The sequence below is a fragment of the Schistocerca americana genome, chromosome 7, assembly GCF_021461395.2.
Source record: "Schistocerca americana isolate TAMUIC-IGC-003095 chromosome 7, iqSchAmer2.1, whole genome shotgun sequence".
In the NCBI taxonomy this organism is placed as follows: domain Eukaryota; kingdom Metazoa; phylum Arthropoda; class Insecta; order Orthoptera; family Acrididae; genus Schistocerca; species Schistocerca americana.
Genome location: NC_060125.1, coordinates 212,458,734 through 212,480,073, shown reverse-complemented (window position 1 = coordinate 212,480,073; position 21,340 = coordinate 212,458,734). Strand labels below are relative to the sequence as shown.

The 21,340-nt window shown below is 43.4% G+C and overlaps 1 protein-coding gene across 1 annotated transcript in view; it reads right to left on the bottom strand.

Annotated features, from left to right (window-relative positions):
* LOC124622845 (O-acyltransferase like protein-like) overlaps positions 1–21,340 on the bottom strand; it is a 304,695-nt gene that overhangs the window by 64,897 nt on the left and 218,458 nt on the right. Inside the window, exon 5 of the mRNA XM_047148636.1 lies at positions 1,508–1,698. Coding sequence (XP_047004592.1) covers positions 1,508–1,698 — 191 coding nt within the window. The remainder of the gene's footprint in view (positions 1–1,507; positions 1,699–21,340) is intronic.

Here is a 21,340-nt window from a genome sequence, read left to right as displayed (position 1 = left end):
CCCCCTTGTAAGTCAATCTCTTCCTCTCCCTCTATTCCGTCCTCACTCAGTCTGTCCATCTCCTTCTCCTCCTTTTCTCTATGCGTCTCCTCCCACTCCTCTCTTCATTCACCTGCTCCTCTTTCCTTTCTCTCTCCGTTTCCTCTTCCCCTTGTCTTGGTCCAATTCCTCCTCCCCATTTCCCTCCATCTCCCTCTGTCTCTGCTTGTGTCCTCTTCTCTCCTGCCTATCTGTCTGCCTCTTCCATTATCTGTCCATTTCCTCCTTTACTTCTCTCTGTCCATCTCCTGCCCCCCTTCCCCATCTATGTCCATATCTTCCTCCTCCATCCTCCTCTTTTCATTCTTTGTCCATCTCTTCTTTTCTCTCTGTGGATCTCACCCATTTCAGTCCAATTTCCCCTCTCCCTCGCTCAGTACATCTCATACTCCTTCCCCCTCTCTATCTGTCAATCTCCTCCAGCGTCCTTCAATCACCACGTTATCGCCACACCCCACAGTATTTCTTTCCATACAGTAAGCAGTATGTGTACCAAGTTTGGTTGAAATTGATCGCCGGCCACGGTGGTCTAGCGGTTCTAGGCGCGCAGTCCGGAACCGCGCGACTGCTACGGTCGCAGGTTCGAATCCTGCCTCGGGCATGGATGTGTGTGATGTCCTTAGGTTAGTTAGGTTTAAGTAGTTCTAAGTTCTAGGGGACTGATGACCACAGTAGTTAAGTCCCTTAGTGCTCAGAGCCATTTGAACCATTTTTTTTTTAAATTGATCCAAACGTTTAGGTGGAGCTTATTAGCAGTGGGTGTGGCAGCCCACGCACATGTCACATATATTAAATATATATTTGACATGTTACCCACATAGTTCACCACCATCTCTAGCGAATTACCTTCTCCAGATTCGATTTCACGCAGGTCAATGTTTGTGACGTTATTTTTCCTGAACTATGAATCGTAAAACGATATAATTTTGTACGTACGTTCAGCAGCATATGTGGGTACCGTCTGCGACCTATGTCGCGAATATAATAAGTAATAAGGAAGTAATAAGTTCAAACGTCATGCCTGATTAGGCAGTTTTACTTCACGAATGGTGAAAACGTGGTTTACGATAAACTATTTTTTCCTTTCATCATTTAGTTGGAGTTGTCAACGATAAAGAGTTTTGTAAAGGTTTGAAATTATGTGCAAAGTTTGTTACAGGTCACTAGGCGCCCTCGTTCTCAAATATTGGATGAGTAACACTTCTGTTGCCCACCATCCCCACCTCTTTGATAATTAGGTGACTCTTACCCCCTTTCCCCCACGCGATTCTTTCCAGACAGTAAATGACATGTTTACCAAGTTTGGCTGAAATAGGTCCAGTGGTGTAGGAGGAGATGTGGAACATACGTACCCATATATTTGCTTCTGAAATATGCATGGATTCAGTTGAAAATCTTCCGTTTCCCGTAGGGTCGACAGTTCCGATACGAGCGTGAAACGGCAAACGTGGCAGCTGGCCGTACTCACCGTCTCGATTTCGTCGGCGTTGACGAGCGGCCCTGATGTGAAGGCGTCTGCGCGGTGCCCGAAGACGACGAGCGCGGAGGTGAGCGCGCGCAGCCCGTCCAGGCAGGAGAGGTGGCCGGCGGGCGGCGAGGGGCGCTCCGTCAGCTGCCGCCAGCCGGACAACACCGACAGCGACGCCGTCCACGGCTCGGCTGCACAGCACCGGCTGTTACTAGCAGCCGTGGGCTAGACCACTAATTACGAGTAATACACTACTGGCCATTAAAATTGCTACACCAAGGAGAAATGCAGATGGTAAACGGGTGTTCATTGGACAAATATATTATACTGGAACTGACATGCGATTGCATTTTCACGCAATTTTGGTGCACAGATCCTGAGAAATCAGTACCCAGAACAACCACCTCTGGCCGTAATAACGGCCTTGATACGCCTGGGCATTGAGTCAAACAGAGCTTGGATGGCGTGTACAGGTACAGCTGCCCATGCAGCTTCAACACGATACCGAAGTTCATCAAGAGTATTGACTGGCGTACTGTGACGAGCCAGTTGCTCGGCCACCATTGAACAGACGCTTTCAATTGGTGAGAGATATGGAGAATGTGTTGGCCAGGGCAGCAGTCGAACATTTTCTGTATCCAGAAAGGCCCGTACAGGACCTGCAACATGTGGTCGTGCATTATCCTGCTGAAATGTAGGGTTTCGCAGGGATCGAATGAAGGGTAGAGCCACGGGTCGTAACACATCTGAAATGTAACGTCCACTGTTCAAAGTGCCGTCATTGTGAAGAAGAGGTGACCGAGACGTGTAACCAATGGCACCTCATACCATCACGCCGGATGATACGCCAGTATGGCGATGACGAAAACACGCTTCCAGTGTGCGTTCACCGCGATGTTGCCAAACACGGATTCGACTATCATGATGCTACAAACAGAACCTGGATTCATCCGAAACAATGACGTTTTGCCATTCGTGCACCCAGGTTCGACGTTGAGTACACCATCGCAGGCGTTCCTGTCTGTGATGCAGCGTCACGGGGAACCGTAGCCATGGTCACCGAGCTGATAGTCCATGCTGCTGCAAACGTCGTCGAACTGTTCGTGTAAATGGTTGTTGCCTTGCAAACGTGCCCATCTGTTGACTCAGGGATCGAGACGTGGCTGCACGATCCGTTACAGCCATCCGGATAAGATGCCTGTCATCTCGACTGCTAGTAATACGAGGTCGTTGAGATCCAGCACGGCGTTCCGTGTTACCCTCCTGAACCCACCGATTCCATATTCTCCTAAGAGCCATTGGATCTTGACCAACGTGAGCAGCAATGTCGCGATACGATAAACCGCAATCGCGATAGGCTACAATCCGACCTTTATCAAAGTCGGAAACGAGATGGTACGCATTTCTCCTCCATACACGAGGCATCACAACAACGTGTCACCAGGCAATGCCGGTCAACTGCTGTTTGTGTATGAGAAATCGGTTGGAAACTTTGCTCATGTCAGCACGTTGTAGGTGTCGCCACCGGCGCCAACCTTGTGTGAATGCTCTGAAAAGCTAATCATTTGCATATCACAGCATCTTCTTCCTGGCGGTTAAATTTCGCGTCTGTAGCATGTCATCTTCGTGGCGTGGCAATTTTAATGGCTAGTAGTATGGCTTACAAGTTCCAAGCATGTAACTCTGTCCCACAGGGCAAAGGACCCTAATGAGTACAGGACACGAAGTTACGCCCTGGCGTGTACTTCCGCCAGAAATTCGAAAACTAAATAGTTGTATTTCCATCATATATTCATTATCTTTTAACCTATAGCGTGGTATAATCATTATCAAAGTGTTAGTGCAATGAATCACAGAAATTTAACAAACGAGATAAACACTTAAAGATCGATTATTTGTAACAAGTGGAAGTAAGGCCAGGGTTGAACTAAGTAAGTGAAACAGTTCGATGTCTTCAAACACCACAGAACAAAATCCCGCAAATCACTTTCATTATGCGGGTGAACACGGAGCTCTGATAAGTTGAGAGCGAAAAGAAAGAAAGTGCATTATACAGAAACCAACAGATGAGTTAGTAAATGATATTTTCCAAAGAATTATTAAGTTGTTCTCGGAAAATAGATTCTCTCAAAATTTTGGAGAAAAAAGAAACGAAAACGCTACATTCAGTTCTGTAAAAATAGAGTCATACCAACAGTAGGCGTTGCAAACGAGCAGTAGTCGGTAAGTAGGGTGGAATGCAAGAAATTTTTTGGTGTACATACTGACGAAAACTTGAACTGGAAGGAAATAACCGGCCGGTGTGGCCGAGCGGCTTTAGGCGCTTCAGTCTGGAACCGCGCGACCGCTCCGGCCGCAGGTTCTCATCCTGCCTCGGGCATGGATGTGTGTGGTATCCTTAGGTTAGTTAGGTTTAAGTAGTTCTAAGTTCTAGGGGACTGATGACCTCAGATGTTAAGTCCCATAGTGCTCAGAGCCATTTGAACAATTTTTTTTTTTTGAAAGGAATTATTAGTGAACTTCTCAAACAATGAAGTTCAGCTAATTTTCTCATCGTATAACTGCTAATTTTGGAAAGAAACGTATCAACCTCCGGACATATTTTGCATATTTGCACTCAAGAATATCGTACAGAATAATTTTATGAGGTAGCTCATCACTTAGAAGTAAAGTTCCCAGTGCACAGAAGCTAGTACTAAGAATACTTTGTGGTGTTTACCCACAATAATCATGTAAGTACCTCTTCAAGGAACTAGGCATTTTCACTCTCCCATCACAACACATATTTTGCTAATGAAATTCGCCATAAATTACTCAATACAGTTTGAGAACAGAGATGTACATACCTACAACGTTGGAGAGGAAATTGCTATGTCTGACAGGTGGCGAAGATGGACGGATCGTTTTGTTCTACTGACTGATTTCTACATAAAAATTGGCAGGCCGTTATATATATATATATATATATATATATATATATATATATATAAGATATTTTCCAAAGGATGATTAAGTGGTTCTCGGAAAATGGATATACATAAATATATATCCTGGTTTTTAAATGTAGTTGCATAGCTAGGAATAAAATGATAAAGTGTTAACGGTAATCATGTATGCATATCCTGTGAATGAACCCATTCAACATCATCTTGGTAAAGGAATCGTCCAAATGATTTTCTGATAAATCTGTTGCAAATATAGTAGCAAAGATTTAAATGCCATGACGTCATCCCTAAAGCGACAGTTTAACTGCATCTCCAGCGAAAATGTAGTAAGTAATAAAATTTTTCCCTTTCTTTTTTTTCTGGGTTGTAAGCGAAAAAGTTTCGTAAGGGTTTGAAATTATACGTAAGATTTTTTTGCAAGTTACAAAGTGTTCTCGTTCTCAAATACTGGATGAATAAAATCTAGGTTTTCGCGCGTCGTGGCCTGGACTCCTTTCTCACGCCCATCCCCACCCTTTTGACAGGTAGAAAGTTCTTGTCCCCTCAGTGATTCTGTCCGGAAAATAAGTGATATGTGTACTAAATTCGTTTGAAATCGGTCCAGTGGTTTCGCAGGATATGTGGAAGATACATAAATATATACACACAAACATACAGTTGTATAATAATTATGTACGGGAATGTTTTTTTCATGATTCCATTTTGACGAAATAAAGGTTATACGGTGCACAAAGTTAGTATACTCACGTCACTTGCAAACCCCCCAGAAATTCGTATAGAACTTTGGAGTTTACTGTGTTCAAATAGACGGAGAGACACAAAAGTTGTAATGAAACTTTACATCTCGATATCTTATGAAACTGCGTCTCGACATCTTTTTCCTGTGCCATTATTTTGATGAAGTAAGGCCTATACGATGCTCCAAATTACGCTCAGGTTGTCTGTGAAAACTGCATGAAAATTCGTTTGGTAGTTATGAAGATTAGCGTATTCAAAGACAGACAGACACGACCGTTTGACTGATTTAGTGATCATATAATTAAACATTAGGGACCGAGAGAAAACATCATACAACCGATTTTCTGTCCCCTAGGAATACTGGTACTTCAAAATTAATAGTTTTCTACAGTGTGTCCTACTGTTTCTGGCGAAGAAAACGGTTGAATAAACTTTCGTTAACTTTCCCTCACGATGTCTTATAAAGTTGTTTGTGCGATATAGTCATTTGTTAAATTTAATACGGTAATTTTCATCCGGTGTTCCTTGCACTTTCTAGAGAAATATTTCCGTAAAAGCTTTCGCTCACTGTGTTTAGTTTCGTTGAGTATTTCAGTGGACGCTGGAATTTGTGGTTTTAGTCAAGAAATTGGGTGACATTTTTGTGGTATTGGTATTAGTTATGGTTTAGTGTTATTAATAGAAGTAATTGCTTTCTTATTGGAGAGCGAAATTCGAGATCGCTGTTGTTAGTTCTTTAAACTGTTGTTCGGTGGTAACTGATCTTTGGTAACGTCGATGTTTAGTTTTTTCAGTAACCGTTAACATTTTACCGTGAGTGATAATCGTAGGCTTTGTTGTAGTCTTGTGACTGGTGGGTTATGGTGTGAGATTTGTTGAAAGTATTTTCACTGCGGGAATGCAGTGGGGAAGCCAGTGGGCATTCTAACAAGATCCTCTCTCTGAAATGCAGAGTTTTTAGCAGAAAGAAGTTAATATAGGAGCAGGAGTATAAGGTCCGTGCCTTCAGGTGCAGTTACAAAACGCAAAGGAGGAACTGGTTCGTATGAGGAGAGAGAAGGGTGCTGGGGAGTGGGAATTGGCAGCTGGTAAGAAGGCTGCTAGAAGGAGGAGATTTTCAGATAGTTGTAATTTGAGTATCGCATATAGATTTGTCCAGCTATCAGAGTACAGTGAAGAGGAGTCTCTTCTAGCAGTAAGTGTAAGAAACATGCAGCAGACCCAGCAGTTAAGGCCCATAAAACAGTTTCACTTTCAAATAGAAAAAAGAAGATTCTGCTATTAGGTAATTCACATAGCAGTGATGTAAACTGGCAATTGCGGGAACTGTTGGGGACAGAGTACCACGTCAGCATGCCGCAGACCTTAATAATTAAGGGCCATAAGGCAGTTGCAGTTTCAAATACAAAAAAGAAGGGTCTGCTATTAGGTAGTTCACGTGGCAGAGATGCATACCAGCAGTTACAGGAACTTTGGAGACTGAGTACCAGATCAAAAGCATTGTGAAGCCTAGTGCAGGGTTGGCTCAGGTGATAGTTAATTTAGGGGAGTTATGTAGGAATTTTACGAACAGGTAGTGGTTGTACGTGGATCTTGGAATAGTCTTGATAGGAACGGGGAGTATGATGTGGGTGATGATCTGGAAAACATAGCTACTCAAACTGGCGGCACAAATGTGCACTTCGTGCAATTGTTCCAGCGTTTTGATCGGCATCAACGTAACGCTGCTGTTTATCATGTTAACATGGGGTTTGAGAAAGCAGTGATGGCGGAGACCATAGCTTACATTGCAGTGGTGCCAGTAGAGTGTATCAGTAGATGGCGTTTCACTATGCATGGCCTACACCCCAATACACTATGTGATCAAAAGTATCCGGACACACACAAAAACAAACAGTTTTCGTCTTAGGTGCATTTTGCTGCCACCTACTACCAAGTACTCCATATTAGCGACCTCAGTGGTCATTACACAGAGTGACAGGGCAGAATGGGGAACTCCGCGGAACTCACGGACTTCGAACATGGTCAGGGGACTGGGTGACACTTGTGTCATACGTCTGTACGTGAGATTTCCACTCTCCTAAACATCCCTAGGTCCACGGTTTCCGATGTGATAGTGCAGTGGAAACGTGAAGGGACACGTACAGTACAAAAGTGTAGAGGCAAACTTCGTCTGTTGACTGACAGAGACCGCTGACATTTGAAGAGGGTGGTAATGTGTAATAGGTAGACATCTACCCAGACAATCACGCATGAATTCCAAACTGCATCGGATCCACTGCAAGTTCTGTGACAGTTAGACGGGAGGTGAGAAAACTTGGATCTCATAGTCGAGCGGCTGCTCATAAGCCACACCTCACGCCGGTAAATGCCAAACGACGCCTCGCTTGGTGTAAGGAGCGTAAACACTGGACGATTGAACAATTGAAAAGCGATGAGTGGATGACGAATCACGGTATACAATGTGGCGATCCGATGGCAGGGTGGAGGTATGGCGAATGCCCGGTGAACGTCATCTGCCAGCCCACAGTAAAATTCGGAGGCGGTGGTGTTATGGTGTGGTGTTTTTCTTGGAGGGGGCTTGCACCCCTTGTTTTTTTGCGTGGAACTATCACGGTACAGGTCTGAATTGATGTTTTAAACACCTTCTTGCTTCCCACTTTTGAAGAGCAATTCGGGGATGGCGATTGCATCTTTCAACACACCTGTTCAATATGTACGGCCTGTAGCGGAGTGGTTGCACGACAATAAAATCCCTATAATGAACTGGCCTGCACAGAGTCCTGACCTGAATTCTATAGAGCACCTTTGGAATGTTTTGAAACGCCGACTTCGTGGCAGGCATCACCAACCGACAACGATACCTCTTCTCAGTGCAGCACTCCGTGAAGAATGGGCTGGCATTCCTCAAGAAACCTTCCACCATCTGCTTGAACGTATGCCTGCGAGAGCGGAAGCTGTCACCAAGGCTAAGGGTGGGCCAACACCGCATTGAATTCCAGCATTACCGATGGAGGGCGCCACGAACTTGTAAGTCGTTTTCAGCCAGATGTCCGGATACTTTTCATTTTCGGTGTGGTGTCCGGATACTTTTGATCACATAGTGTAGGTATGGAAAGTGGGGGGGAGGGGTTGGCAAATCTTATAGGTGACAGTATGGTAGGCACTAGTGGGATCACTCATTGGAAAATTCCTGTAGTAGTTGGTCTTAGAGCTGCACCGTTTTTAGATCTAAGTCAGCTGACAGGTATCTCTACTTACAGGAAGTCTCTCTAACAAAGGAAGCACTTTCAGAGAAAGTCAGCCATCTAAGAACTAAAGAAAGTTGCATATTTCATCAAAGTGTAAGAGGTATAAGAGATAAACTGCTTATAGATGTTGACTATGACGTTACAGGTATATCAGAGCACCACTTAAATACTGCGATAATTCAGAAGCTTCCTTTACTAGGACATAGATTACATGGCTGTTTTTCAATAAGTTCGTTGCAGACTGGGGAAATGACAAAGTACGTAAAACACAGTATTCCATTTGAGCCCCTATATGTATCAAAGCACCGCACTTAACGGGTATTTGAATTTTGTGCAGGGATTTTTGAATTCAGTGAAACTAAACTTTCAATTATGGTTATTTACAGGTCCCCTAACTCTGGCTTCTGTGCTCAAGATAGAGGGGTTCTTGGTTTATTTTTTAAGCGGTATCCAACATTAGTTGTATTAAGTGACTTCAATACTAATTTTATATGTGTCTGTGCAAGAAACAGGATGTTGGAAGATCTGCTAAATTCATTTAATCTGATTCAGACTGCACTTTTTCCAATCAGGGTGCAGGGGAACATTAGCACAACTATAACTAGTATTTTTATTCATTCTTCATTACTAGATCGACATCCTGTTAATAAAAACGGTGATCGCCTTTCACACCATGACGTACGAATTTCTAAGGTGAAAGGTTTTTATACTCAAACAATTGTTATATATAAGATGGACCAGAAGACAGAAGATGAAGCAGGAACTGGAAGAGATTAAGACCAACTTCAGGAAAAACAATAGCAGACACTTTTTCGGGAAATTCAAAAAGAGTCTGATTGGATACGAGGATAGAGAACTGTTTATAAGAGATAAGAAAGGGGAGGAGGCTGTCAGTGCGAAGGGAACTGTCGGATTTTTGCAGAGCACTTTCACGACCTGCTGAACTGTGAACTACCTGAAGAAGAGCTGGAACTGGGGACTGCCCAGAAGAGTGAGAGAGCCACGCTCTCCAACCAGGGAGGAAGTCGCACATGCCATAAGCGATCTAAAGAATAATAAGGCAACTGGAGAAGATGGTATAGCAGCCGAGATGATAAAGTGCTGAGGCAACAAAGCAATAGACAACATGACCAACATAATTCACCAGATCTGGAGAACAAAGAAGTTGCCAGAAGGATGCAAGAATGCAATTGTAGTACCAATACATATGAAGGGGGACAAGAAAGATGCAAACAACTACAGAGGAATATCGCTTCTAGATGTCGGATACAAGGCGCTGTCAAAACTATTGCTCAAGAGAGTAGAAGAATAGGTAGAAATTACAGTTGGCGACTACCAAGCGGGATTCAGAAAGGAAAGAGGTTGTATAGAACAGATATTTATCCTGAAGCAACTGGTAGAACATAGGGCATTAAAAAACAAAAGGACAATAATAACCTTCGTGGACTTCAGAAAGGCATACGACTCCATCAACAGACAGACTGTTGTTAGGATCATGAAGAACAGAGGACTTGATGGAACTACACAAGAACTCATAAAAGAAATTCTGACAGACACAAAAGCAAGGGTGAGATTCAGAGGAGCACTGTCAGAAGAATTTGAGATCGAGACTGGTGTTAAACAGGAAGATGGATTCTCACAATTGTTGTTCAACATAGCACTGGACGAAGTGATCAGGCAGTGGAGAACAATAAACGAGGAAATGTGAATACCAAAGACCCATTTGGGGGAGAAAAAGGACAACAGGGCTCAAGTGGACTGCCTAGCCTTTGCAGACGACATAGCAATAGTGAGACGGAAGAAGAAACAAAGACACAACTCGACAACTTAAGTAAGGTAGCCAGAACGGTAGGACTGAGGATAGCATACAACAAGACAAAGACATTAAATACCACTTCAGACTGGGAAACACCGGAAGGCACTGTAGAAATGGTGGACAAATTTAAATACTGGGAGAATTTATAACAGGAAGAAACAGCAGCAAGGAAGGAATAACAGAGAGGGTAAAGAAGATGATGTTAGCCTTCTGCATGACGAGAGAGATATACAATAAAAAGAATATATTTACAGAGGCAAAGATAAGCCACTACAAGGCAGCGGTGAGGAATGCAGTATTATATGCTGCTGAGACGATGACACTAGGAAGAAATGCGGCAGAACAACTAGAGAAAGAAGAGAGAAAAATACTGAGAAAAATACTAGGTCCCAAAAGAGGTGGATCGAAATCTACATCTACATAACTACTCTGCAATTCACATTTAAGTGCTTGGCAGAGGGTTCATCGAACCACAATCATACTATCTCTCTACCATTCCACTCCCGAACAGCGCGTGGGAAAAACGAACACCTAAACCTTTCTGTTCGAGCTCTTATTTCTCTTATTTTATTTTGATGATCATTCCTACCTATGTAGGTTGGGCTCAACAAAATATTTTCGCATTCGGAAGAGAAAGTTGGTGACTGAAATTCCGTAAATAGATCTCGCCGCGACGAAAAACGTCTTTTCTTTAATGACTTCCATCCCAACTCGCGTATCATATCTGCCACACTCTCTCCCCTATTACGTGATAATACAAAACGAGCTGCCCTTTTTTGCACCCTTTCGATGTCCTCCGTCAATCCCACCTGGTAAGGATCCCACACCGCGCAGCAATATTCAAACAGAGGACGAACGAGTGCAGTGTAAGCTGTCTCTTTAGTGGACTTGTTGCATCTTCTAAGTGTCCTGCCAATGAAGCGCAACCTTTGGCTCGCCTTCCCCACAATATTATCTATGTGGTCTTTCCAACTGAAGTTGTTAGTGGTTTCAACACCCAGGTAGTTAGTTGAATTGACAGTCTTGAGAATTGTACTATTTATCGAGTAATCAAATTCCAACGGATTTCTTTTGGAACTCATGTGGATCACCTCACACTTTTCGTTATTTAGCGTCAACTGCCACCTGCCACTTTTCTAAATCGCTTTGCAACTGATACTGGTCTTCGGATGACCTTATTAGATGGTAAATTACAGCATCATCTGCGAACAACCTAAGAGAACTGCTCAGATTGTCACCCAGGTCATTTATATAAATCAGGAACAGCAGAGGTCCCAGGACGCTTCTCTGGGGAACACCTGATATCACTTCAGTTTTACTCGATGATTTGCCGTCTATTACTACGAACTGCGACCTTCCTGACAGGAAATCACGAATCCAGTCGCACAACTGAGATGATACCCCATAGGCCCGCTGCTTGATTCGAAGTAGCTTGTGAGGAACGGTGTCAAAAGCTTTCCGGAAATCCAGAAATACGGAATCAACCTGAGATCCCCTGTCGATAGCGGCCATTACCTCGTGCGAATAAAGAGCTAGCTGCGTTGCACAAGAACGATGTTTTCTGAAACCATGCTGATTACGTATCAATAGATCGTTCCCTTCGAGATGATTCATAATGTTTGAATACAGTATATGCTCCAAAACCCTACTGCAAACCGACGTCAATGATATAGGTCTGTAGTTAGATGGATTACTCCTACTACCATTCTCAAACACTGGTGCGACCTGCGCAATTTTCCAATCTGCAGTTACAGATCTATCGGTGAGTGAGCGGTTGTATATGATTGCTAAGTAGGGAGCTATTGTATCAGCGTAATCTGAAAGGAACCTAATCGGTATACAATCTGGACCTGAAGACTTGCCTGTATCAAGCGATTTGAGTTGCTTCGCAACTCCTAAGGTATCTACTTCTAAGAGACTCATGCTAGCAGCTGTTCGTGTTTCAAATTCTGGAATATTCCATTCGTCTTCCCTGGTGAAGGAATTTCCGAAAACTGCGTTCAATAGCTCCGCTTTAGCGGCACAGTCGTCGGTAACAGTACCATCGGCACTGCGCAGCGAAGGTATTGACTGCGTCTTGCCGCTTGTGTACTTTACATACGACCAGAATTTCTTCGGATTTTCTACCAAATTTCGAGACAATGTTTCGTTGTGGAACCTATTAAAGGCATCTCGCATTGAAGTCCGTGCCAAATTTCGCGCGTCTGTAAATTGTAGCGAATCTTCGGGATTTCGCGTTCTTCTGAACTTCGCATGCTTTTTCTGTTGCATCTGCAACAGCGTTCGGACCTGTTTTGTGTACCATGTGGGATCAGTTCCATCTCTTACCAATTTATGAGGTATGAATCTCTCAATTGCTGTTGCTACTATATCTTTGAATTTGAGCCACATCTCGTCTACATTTGCATAGTCAGTTCGGAAGGAATGGAGATTGTCTATTAGGAAGGCTTGTAGTGACACTTTATCCGCTTTTTTAAATAGAATTATTTTACGTTTGTTTCTGGTGGATTTGGAAGAAACGGTATTGAGCCTAGCTGCAACGACCTTGTGATCACTAATCCCTGTATCAGTCATGATGCTGTCTATTAACTTTGGATTGTTTGTGGGTAAGAGGTCAAGTGTGTTTTCGCAACCATTTACAATTCGCGTAGGTTCGTGGACTAACTGCTCGAAATAATTTTCGGAGAAAGCATTTAGGACAATCTCGGAAGATGTTTTCTGCCTACCACCGGTTTTGAGCAAGTATTTTTGCCAACATATCGAGGGAAGGTTGAAGTCCCCACCAACTATAACCGTTTGAGTGGGGTATTTATTTGTTACGAGACTCAAATGCGAAGAACTGTACCGGAACATGAGAAGAATATCCGGGGAAATCAGACTCGAAAGGGCAAGGTTTGCTGGACGTGTAGTTAGGATAATTATGGACAGAAAACATGGTAAACTTTCACGGAAAGTCCCTGTCCATGTTTAGAATCTTGTTAAATTCATCATATATATATGTATTCTTTAATGTCGTTTCTTGTTAACAGACTCCTTTTATGTCGAACTATCACTTACTTTAGATACTGTTCTAATAGTAGAAATGTCAGCGTTAAGACTTTTAACAAGATTCTAAACATGGACTTTCCAGTTTCCTCGAAAGTTTACTATGTATCTAAACACCCAGAACTCACTAGAACGTGAGGGTCACATTATTGCTTTGCTTGGCTATCGGAAGCTCTGTGCACGATGGGTACCCCGGATGCTTACCCTGAACAGCGTACAGACTTGAAATTTGCCAGGAACTCCTCTCGTTTTACTAGAATGAAGATGACGCCTTTCTCCATTCCACTGTGACTGAAGATGTTTCTGATGAAGACGTTGAAAGAACTGCGAGACTGTGGTTGCGGAAACAAGAGTGTCGACTTCTTCCGTGACGGCTTCAGAAACTTGTTCACCGTTGGCAGAAATGTATCCAATTGGCTGGTGATTTTGTGGAAAAGTGAATATTGGTAATTAAAGATCACATTCTAAGGATTATTTCTGCGGTTGAAATACTAACTTACTCCCAAGAATAAACACCTTTCCCTCGGTTAATATTAGGTAGAAATCCAATCTGCATTTGGATCGCTTCTCCTTGATTCTCGTGCAGAAAGGCGTGCAATAGGCTGCTGCATCCACTTTCAGTGAGCTATCACAAGAATTCAAATATATTACCAGTATTCCATATGCTTTCAAATATAAACTGAAGAGTTTCCTCATGTGTCGCTCCTTCTATTCCGTAGAGGATTTCCTTGAAGAATAAAGATAATATCTATGTTGTACTGTTCACTGCGTTTATATGAGCTTATAGCATGTAGTGTTTTTAGGATTCATAGACATTTTATTTTACGTATTATTAGTTTTCTGTTGTAATTTTATGTACTGATACGTTCTATGGCCAAATAGGTCAGCTCCTCAATTTGGTCATACAGAACTAGACGGACAAAATAAAAAATATACTGATAAATAAACATGGAACTGAGAATGTGATAGATGATCGGATGATAATATTTTTACTGGAACTGCCAGTTTTATCTTAAGCTCAAAACTTTTTTAAATTTTCCTATACAATTTGAAATGTATTTCGTGTCTGAATTATCTATATGAATACTTAGGTCTTTGATCCATTCATACAGGCAGCCTGCTTCATGATGTGTTTCTTCTTCCTTTTCTACCTTAACTTTAATTGGTGGTCTAGTGAATAAACGTGTTTTTAAGTGGTATGCCATGGTTGCAGTTATCTTGTGACGAACTGCGACGCCAGTGATGTGCGTAACGATCATGCTCCACAAGCCTCGTATTAGTGACCGTGTCATCCCATCCCATCAACGTAACTAATCTGCATTCGCCGCTAACCTCGTAAGCTCTGTTCTGTGAAGCGCGTCAACTAGCGAGAGCGATTGCTCTGGAATAGCCCGTTGGTACCTAGCGTTTGCCTTTCCACTTCAAGTTCGTTAAAGGTAAGCTGCTTGCAGATGTCTAGATCATCAGTCCAGTCATTTTCACTGCGGCCCACAGATGGAACGTGAGACAGATTAACATTAAATGCAACAATTTAGAGCTAGGCGCCACCAGCAGCTACGAATATTAATTGAAATTTCAAATTACTGCCGTCATAACTACTATACCTTCCACAAAGCATTTCCGAAAATTATATTTATACCATAAGGTATATTTATTTCAGTAAGGCATGAATTTGTTGTGAGTACCGCTTTTGGATGTCTGTGGCATTGTCTGCCAACAGAAGGAAAAAGTAAACAATTATTTAGTACCAAACTCAATGCTACGTGGGTGTTCTGATTGCATAGATCAACAGCAATAGAAATGCAAACACCCTTTAGAGGTCACAGACTACTTTTCTACTCGTAATTATATTGCATACATTCGCAATAAACCTAACGATAAAATATGGTGCATTGGAAGCTAACAAGAACCGACAACATTGTAGAAGAAATGCCATTACTCAGCAAAAGACAACACTGAAACGAGAGAAGCTCACTGTCCTTGACAAGCAAAATGACAGAACAAGAAACGGCCTGCCACACAGTTCACGAATTTATTGAGAATAATCAAACCGTTCCATAGCACCAGAGGATGGAAGAAGCCCGCACACGTAGCACAAAGAATAAACTCGGTAGGAACTTCGCCAAAATCGTAGAAACTGACAAGGGAAATACAAATTTAATCTTGAAAGAATCATCACAAATAGAAAGCACTTTACACTGTTTTGTAGCCGAAAATGTAATAGCAGTTCCTAATGATCCATCATAAAGAATCTGAAGGTGAATTAAATACGCTAAGGTGACAAATGTTATGGGGTACCTCCCAATGACGTATCGGACCTCCTCCAGCCTGTCGTACTGCAGCAACTCGATGTGGCATGGACTCGACAAGTCGTTGAAAGTCCCCTACACAAATACTGAGCCATGCTTCGTCTACAGCCGTCAATAGTTGTGAAAGTGTTGTAGGTGCAAGATGTTGGGCCCGAACTGACCTCTCGATTATGTCCCATGAATGTTCGATGGGACTCATGTCGGGCGATCTGGGTGGCCAAATCATTGGCTCGAACTGTCCAGAATGTTCTTCAAACCAATTGTGAACTGTTTTGGGCTCGTGACATGGTGAATTATCATCCACAAAAATTACGTGGATAGTTTGGGACATTAAGTCTATGAATAGCTGCAAATGATCGCCAAATGCTGGAGTATAACCATTTAAAGTCAATTATCGGTTTATTTGGGCCAGTGGATTCAGTCCATTGCATGCTACCACAGCTCACATCATTAAGGAGCACCACCAGATTGCACAGTGCCTTGTTAACAACTTGGGTTCATCGCTTCATGGGGTGCGCACCACACTCAATCCCTACCATCAGCTCTTACCAACTGCAAGCAGTAATCACCTGACCAGGCCACAGTTTTCCAGTCGTCTGGGGTCCAACCGATATGGTCACGAGGTCAGGAAGCGTGCTGCAGGCTACATTGTGTTGTTAGCGAAGGTACTTGCTGCGGTAGTCTGGGTCCATAGCCCTAAACTCTAGATTTCTCCGCACTCTCCTATCGGATACGTTTCTCATACTTCGCACATTGATTTCTGCAGTTAGTTCAAGCAATGTAGCTGTTATGTTAGCAGTGATAACTCTACGTAAATGCCGCTGCTCTCAGTCGTTTAGTGAAGGCTGTCAGAAACTGCGCGGTCCGTCTTGAGAGGTAGTGCTTGAAATGTAATATTCTCGGCAAACTTTTGACCCTGCGGATCTCGGAATATTGAGTTCCTTAACGATTTCCGATATGGACTGTCCCGTGCGTTTAGCTCCAACTACTGTTCCGCGTTGGAAGTCTGTTAATTCCTGTCTTGCGTCCATAATCACATCTAAAAGCCTTTCACACGAATCACCTGAGTGGAAATGACAGCATTTGCCTTGCCCTTTTATACCTTGTGCAAGCGATACTACCGCCGTCTGTATACGTGCATAAATCTGTACCATGACTTATTCACCTCAGTGTATATCTGAAATAAAGATATACAGTACTTCAAAAAATTACGATCTTCAAGCTTTGTCAACTCAGGAAAATATTGTTGTCTGGAAATTCTTCGAATATTAATTTAAATGAGAGTGTTAAGAAGTCTGTCTATAAAATATTAGCCTGGAGCATAGCCTTGTACGGAAGCGAAACGAGGATGATGAATAGACGAGAAGAAAATTATGACAAGTCCATCTATAGTAGAATGTTAGACATCAGATGGGTAAAGAGAATAATAATGAGGACGTGCTGAATCGAACCGAGAAACAATACATTTATGGCCCAGCTTGACTAAAAGAAGAGACCATTTGATAGAAAATATCCTGAGGCTTCGAGAAATCATCAATCTGCAAATGGACGGAAGTGTCCAGGGTAAAAACTGAAGAGGGACACCAGAGCTTCATTGAAGTAGCCAAGTTCAAATGGTTGTATGATTTTACACTTATGCAGAAATCATCAATCTGCTAATGAACGGAAGTGTCCAGTGTAAAGATTGAAGAGGGACACCAGAGCTTCATTGAAGTAATCAAGTTCAAATAGCTGTATGATTGTACACTAATGCAGGTGAATGCAGAGAATACGCTACTGTGAAGACTCGCATTAAACCAGTACGCCGATTAAATACGACAGCGAGAAATAACTGTTGATACTAGCACCGAGTGTCGATTCTCTGCTAGAATTCCTATATTCGGGAATAATTTTCTGGCGCTACAACCGTACTGTATACAAAGGCATTAGTCTACGAATAGCCTCACGGATCTTTCGATGCATTTATAAAAGGTGATTCCGTGATGATCTTACAAACTTTCAGGGATAATTAGAACGATAAATATATAAATTTGAGGTAATGGACGTGGGCTCGGAAACAACCTAGTCGATAAGCGAAAGTCGTACTGATACCTGCTGCAAGCTCTTCGCTTTCCATGTTTTCTGAGGAGGCAGTATGGAAAAAAAACGAGAAAAAAAAGTCAAGTAAACATGGGCTCTAAAATGCATAGCTTAAGAGCTATGAGGACTTATTTATCGATGCTACTCTGAAACACATTTCCTCTACTGAACAACTGCTCATAACTCTTAACGTAGCCCATGGTTATTGGACATTCGTTTCTTGTTCTGGTCCATACTACCTGTTCCCAATACAGGGAAATTAAAGAGCTTGAAGTATTGGAGAGGAATCAGAATGATTTTTGCTTACAATCCTAGACTCTGTGGTTGATGAGAAACTGGAGACGGTATGCACCACTTCATTTTGGCTTATGTGGCGGCATATTAGGGTAGTTTGACATGGGATGTCAGTGTGTCTACCAGGACTGACAATGTTTTCCTGCAAAACAAAGAAAATAATAATTACGTAATTTTAATTGGAAGAGGTGATAATTAAAACATTATGAGGACATCACATATTGCCAGCTACGCCTTTTCGTGGGATGTCGCACGAGAACATGCAATCCTTCTCAGAAAGGGCATCGTTTCAGTTGAGATCTGTGTCTCTGCGAGAACTGGTAATTTATTAGTGTCAATAGATATGGAATCACACCATCGCTTGTATGAAATAACATATAGACGAGTGGCACCAACACGAAGAACCGATTTTATTTAGCAAACGCACAACAGTCCTAACCTTGCCGTAGTTTTTTCAAACACATAGTGAAACGACTGCCCGTAACTGGACAACTGAGAAGGATACAAACAGTTGATTCATCGGGAAATCTTAAGATGACACATTGAAATGCCTAATTTCCACCATATCATACACCTGGTATGCACCATAAGAACGGTAGTGAGTGACGTTAACGTTTTCCGATCGCATTAAGAAACTTTTCACGCACTGGATTCATGACTGAATTGAATAGAAAGTAAGTGAGTAATAGAGTATCAAATTACACTCCGATATTCGCCGTAGAGAAGATTCTACAGCAGGTGTAAGAGGTGTCTAGACTGGCTACCAGTGAAACGGCAAGGAATTTCTTGGTGCGCATTCGGAATGCCACGGCACCAGACTTAACTCGCGGCGGCTGAAGATTCGAAAGCTTGAGCGTTGCGTCCTGATGAGCTTTATTCAGCACCGAAAATAAAGTTAGGCGGCGGGACGCCTTTGGAATCTAATTTACTCCCGTAACTTAAGAATCTGCCGCTAGGGGAATTCCTACTGCGGCGTTCGTTCCTGACGGCCCCATCCACTTCATGTGGAGCACAAACACTGTCTCACAAAAAAAAAGACACAACGTCTCTTCAGTGATAATCATCAATCCATACATATGCCAATATCTATATTTGTTTCCGTATAGCGGGCTGGAGTGGCCGAGCGGTTCTAGGCGCTACAGTCTGGAACCGAGCGACCGCTACGGTCGCAGGTTCGAATCCTGCCTCGGACATGGATGTGTGTGATGTCCTTAGGTTAGTTAGGTTTAAGTAGTTCTAAGTTCTAGGGGACTGGTGACCTCAGAAGTTAAGTCCCATAGTGCTCAGAGCCATTTGAACCATTTTTTTCCGTATATCGCCATTTCTCGCAGTGACTGACAGCGTACTTATTGCACAATACAACACTGTTACCTTGTGCCTGAAGAATGTTCAGTTTTGTGTCAGGTTTTGCTTGAACTCTCTGCAACCTATAGTGCGATTCAGATCAGTGGGCACCTGACATTTACGGGAGGTTTGGCCGCCGAAGGCCACACTACGTCAGGCCGGAGGCTCTACTGTCTCCACCATCAGCGTTATAGCAGTCAACGTGCTAAGGTCCTCATATGGGTGCTTGTGTGAACTACTAAATTAATGGACCGGGCGTTTCACTGAAATACGATAACACTGTTGCGGTAATGGGATTTTACAATTAGCGTTTGCTGCATTAGAGGTAATACTCATAGGCATAGAGTAAAAAAGGCAAGAAATATTAGAAGTTAATTAGTATTTAAAGGACGTATATTGCTGACGCTATGGCTGTGTGGTAAGGAGTGAGACTGTGGGTTCAAATGTTTGGGGTTCGACTCTAGGAAAGTGACGATCTTTTCATGTTTCACATGCCACTTCTTTCACCTACGACAACGGTTTCAACGTGCAAATGTATCTTGGTTACGTGTTCACACTGAACTATAAGTTTCCCCACTCCCTATAATTTGCCAAGTGTCGCAAGAAGGCAGGTCATGCCACCTCCAATAGGATTATGCTACGCAAAGCGCTCTGATACCCAAACCAACCTTAGGCTATGTGACAGGTTTACTTTTACTACGACTGTCAATTGACTTTCGATGTAGCTGGTTTTTATTTCCTGGCAGTGCAGTATACGTGAGTTACTTCGTTCGTGGGTTAGGGATAGCCAGCCTTCTGAGATATTAAACCTAAGTTTCTTGAGGACACACTGCGGGCTGCATCCAGAACGCAATATAGCACATTCTCCTGCTGTTAATGTCACGTTATGGAAGTGTGCTCTTCCAGCAAGACAGTGCCAGTACATATTTCCAAAGTGCTGCTCAAGTCATTCGTCAATGCCCTTAGCCAACATTGCGCCTCACTGAAAATGGGAAGGAGAAGGAAGGCATTCTGGTCTGGCATATATTACCAGCAGTATGCCTTCAGCCACGTCAGCTGGTGGTAGTTGTGGGGAGTACTACACTCCTGGAAATTGAAATAAGAACACCGTGAATTCATTGTCCCAGGAAGGGGAAACTTTATTGACACATTCCTGGGGTCAGATACATCACATGATCACACTGTCAGAACCACAGGCACAGAGACGCAGGCAACAGAGCACGCACAAAGTCGGCACTAGTACAGTGTATATCCACCTTTCGCAGCAATGCAGGCTGCTATTCTCCCATGGAGACGATCGTAGAGATGCTGGATGTAGTCCTGTGGAACGGCTTGCCATGCCATTTCCACCTGGCGCCTCAGTTGGACCAGCGTTCGTGCTGGACGTGCAGACCGCGTGAGACGACGCTTCATCCAGTCCCAAACATGCTCAATGCGGGACAGATCCGGAGATCTTGCTGGCCAGGGTAGTTGACTTACACCTTCTAGAGCACGTTGGGTGGCACGGGATACATGCGGACGTGCATTGTCCTGTTGGAACAGCAAGTTCCCTTGCCGGTCTAGGAATGGTAGAACGATGGGTTCGATGACGGTTTGGATGTACCGTGCACTATTCAGTGTCCCCTCGACGATCACCAGTGGTGTACGGCCAGTGTAGGAGATCGCTCCCCACTCCATGATGCCGGGTGTTGGCCCTGTGTGCCTCGGTCGTATGCAGTCCTGATTGTGGCGCTCACCTGCACGGCGCCAAACACGCATACGACCATCATTGGCACCAAGGCAGAAGCGACTCTCATCGCTGAAGACGACACGTCTCCATTCGTCCCTCCATTCACGCCTGTCGCGACACCACTGGAGGCGGGCTGCACGATGTTGGGGCGTGAGCGGAAGACGGCCTAATGGTGTGCGGGACCGTAGCCCAGCTTCATGGAGACGGTTGCGAATGGTCCTCGCCGATACCCCAGGAGCAACAGTGTCCCTAATTTGCTGGGAAGTGGCGGTGCGGTCCCCTA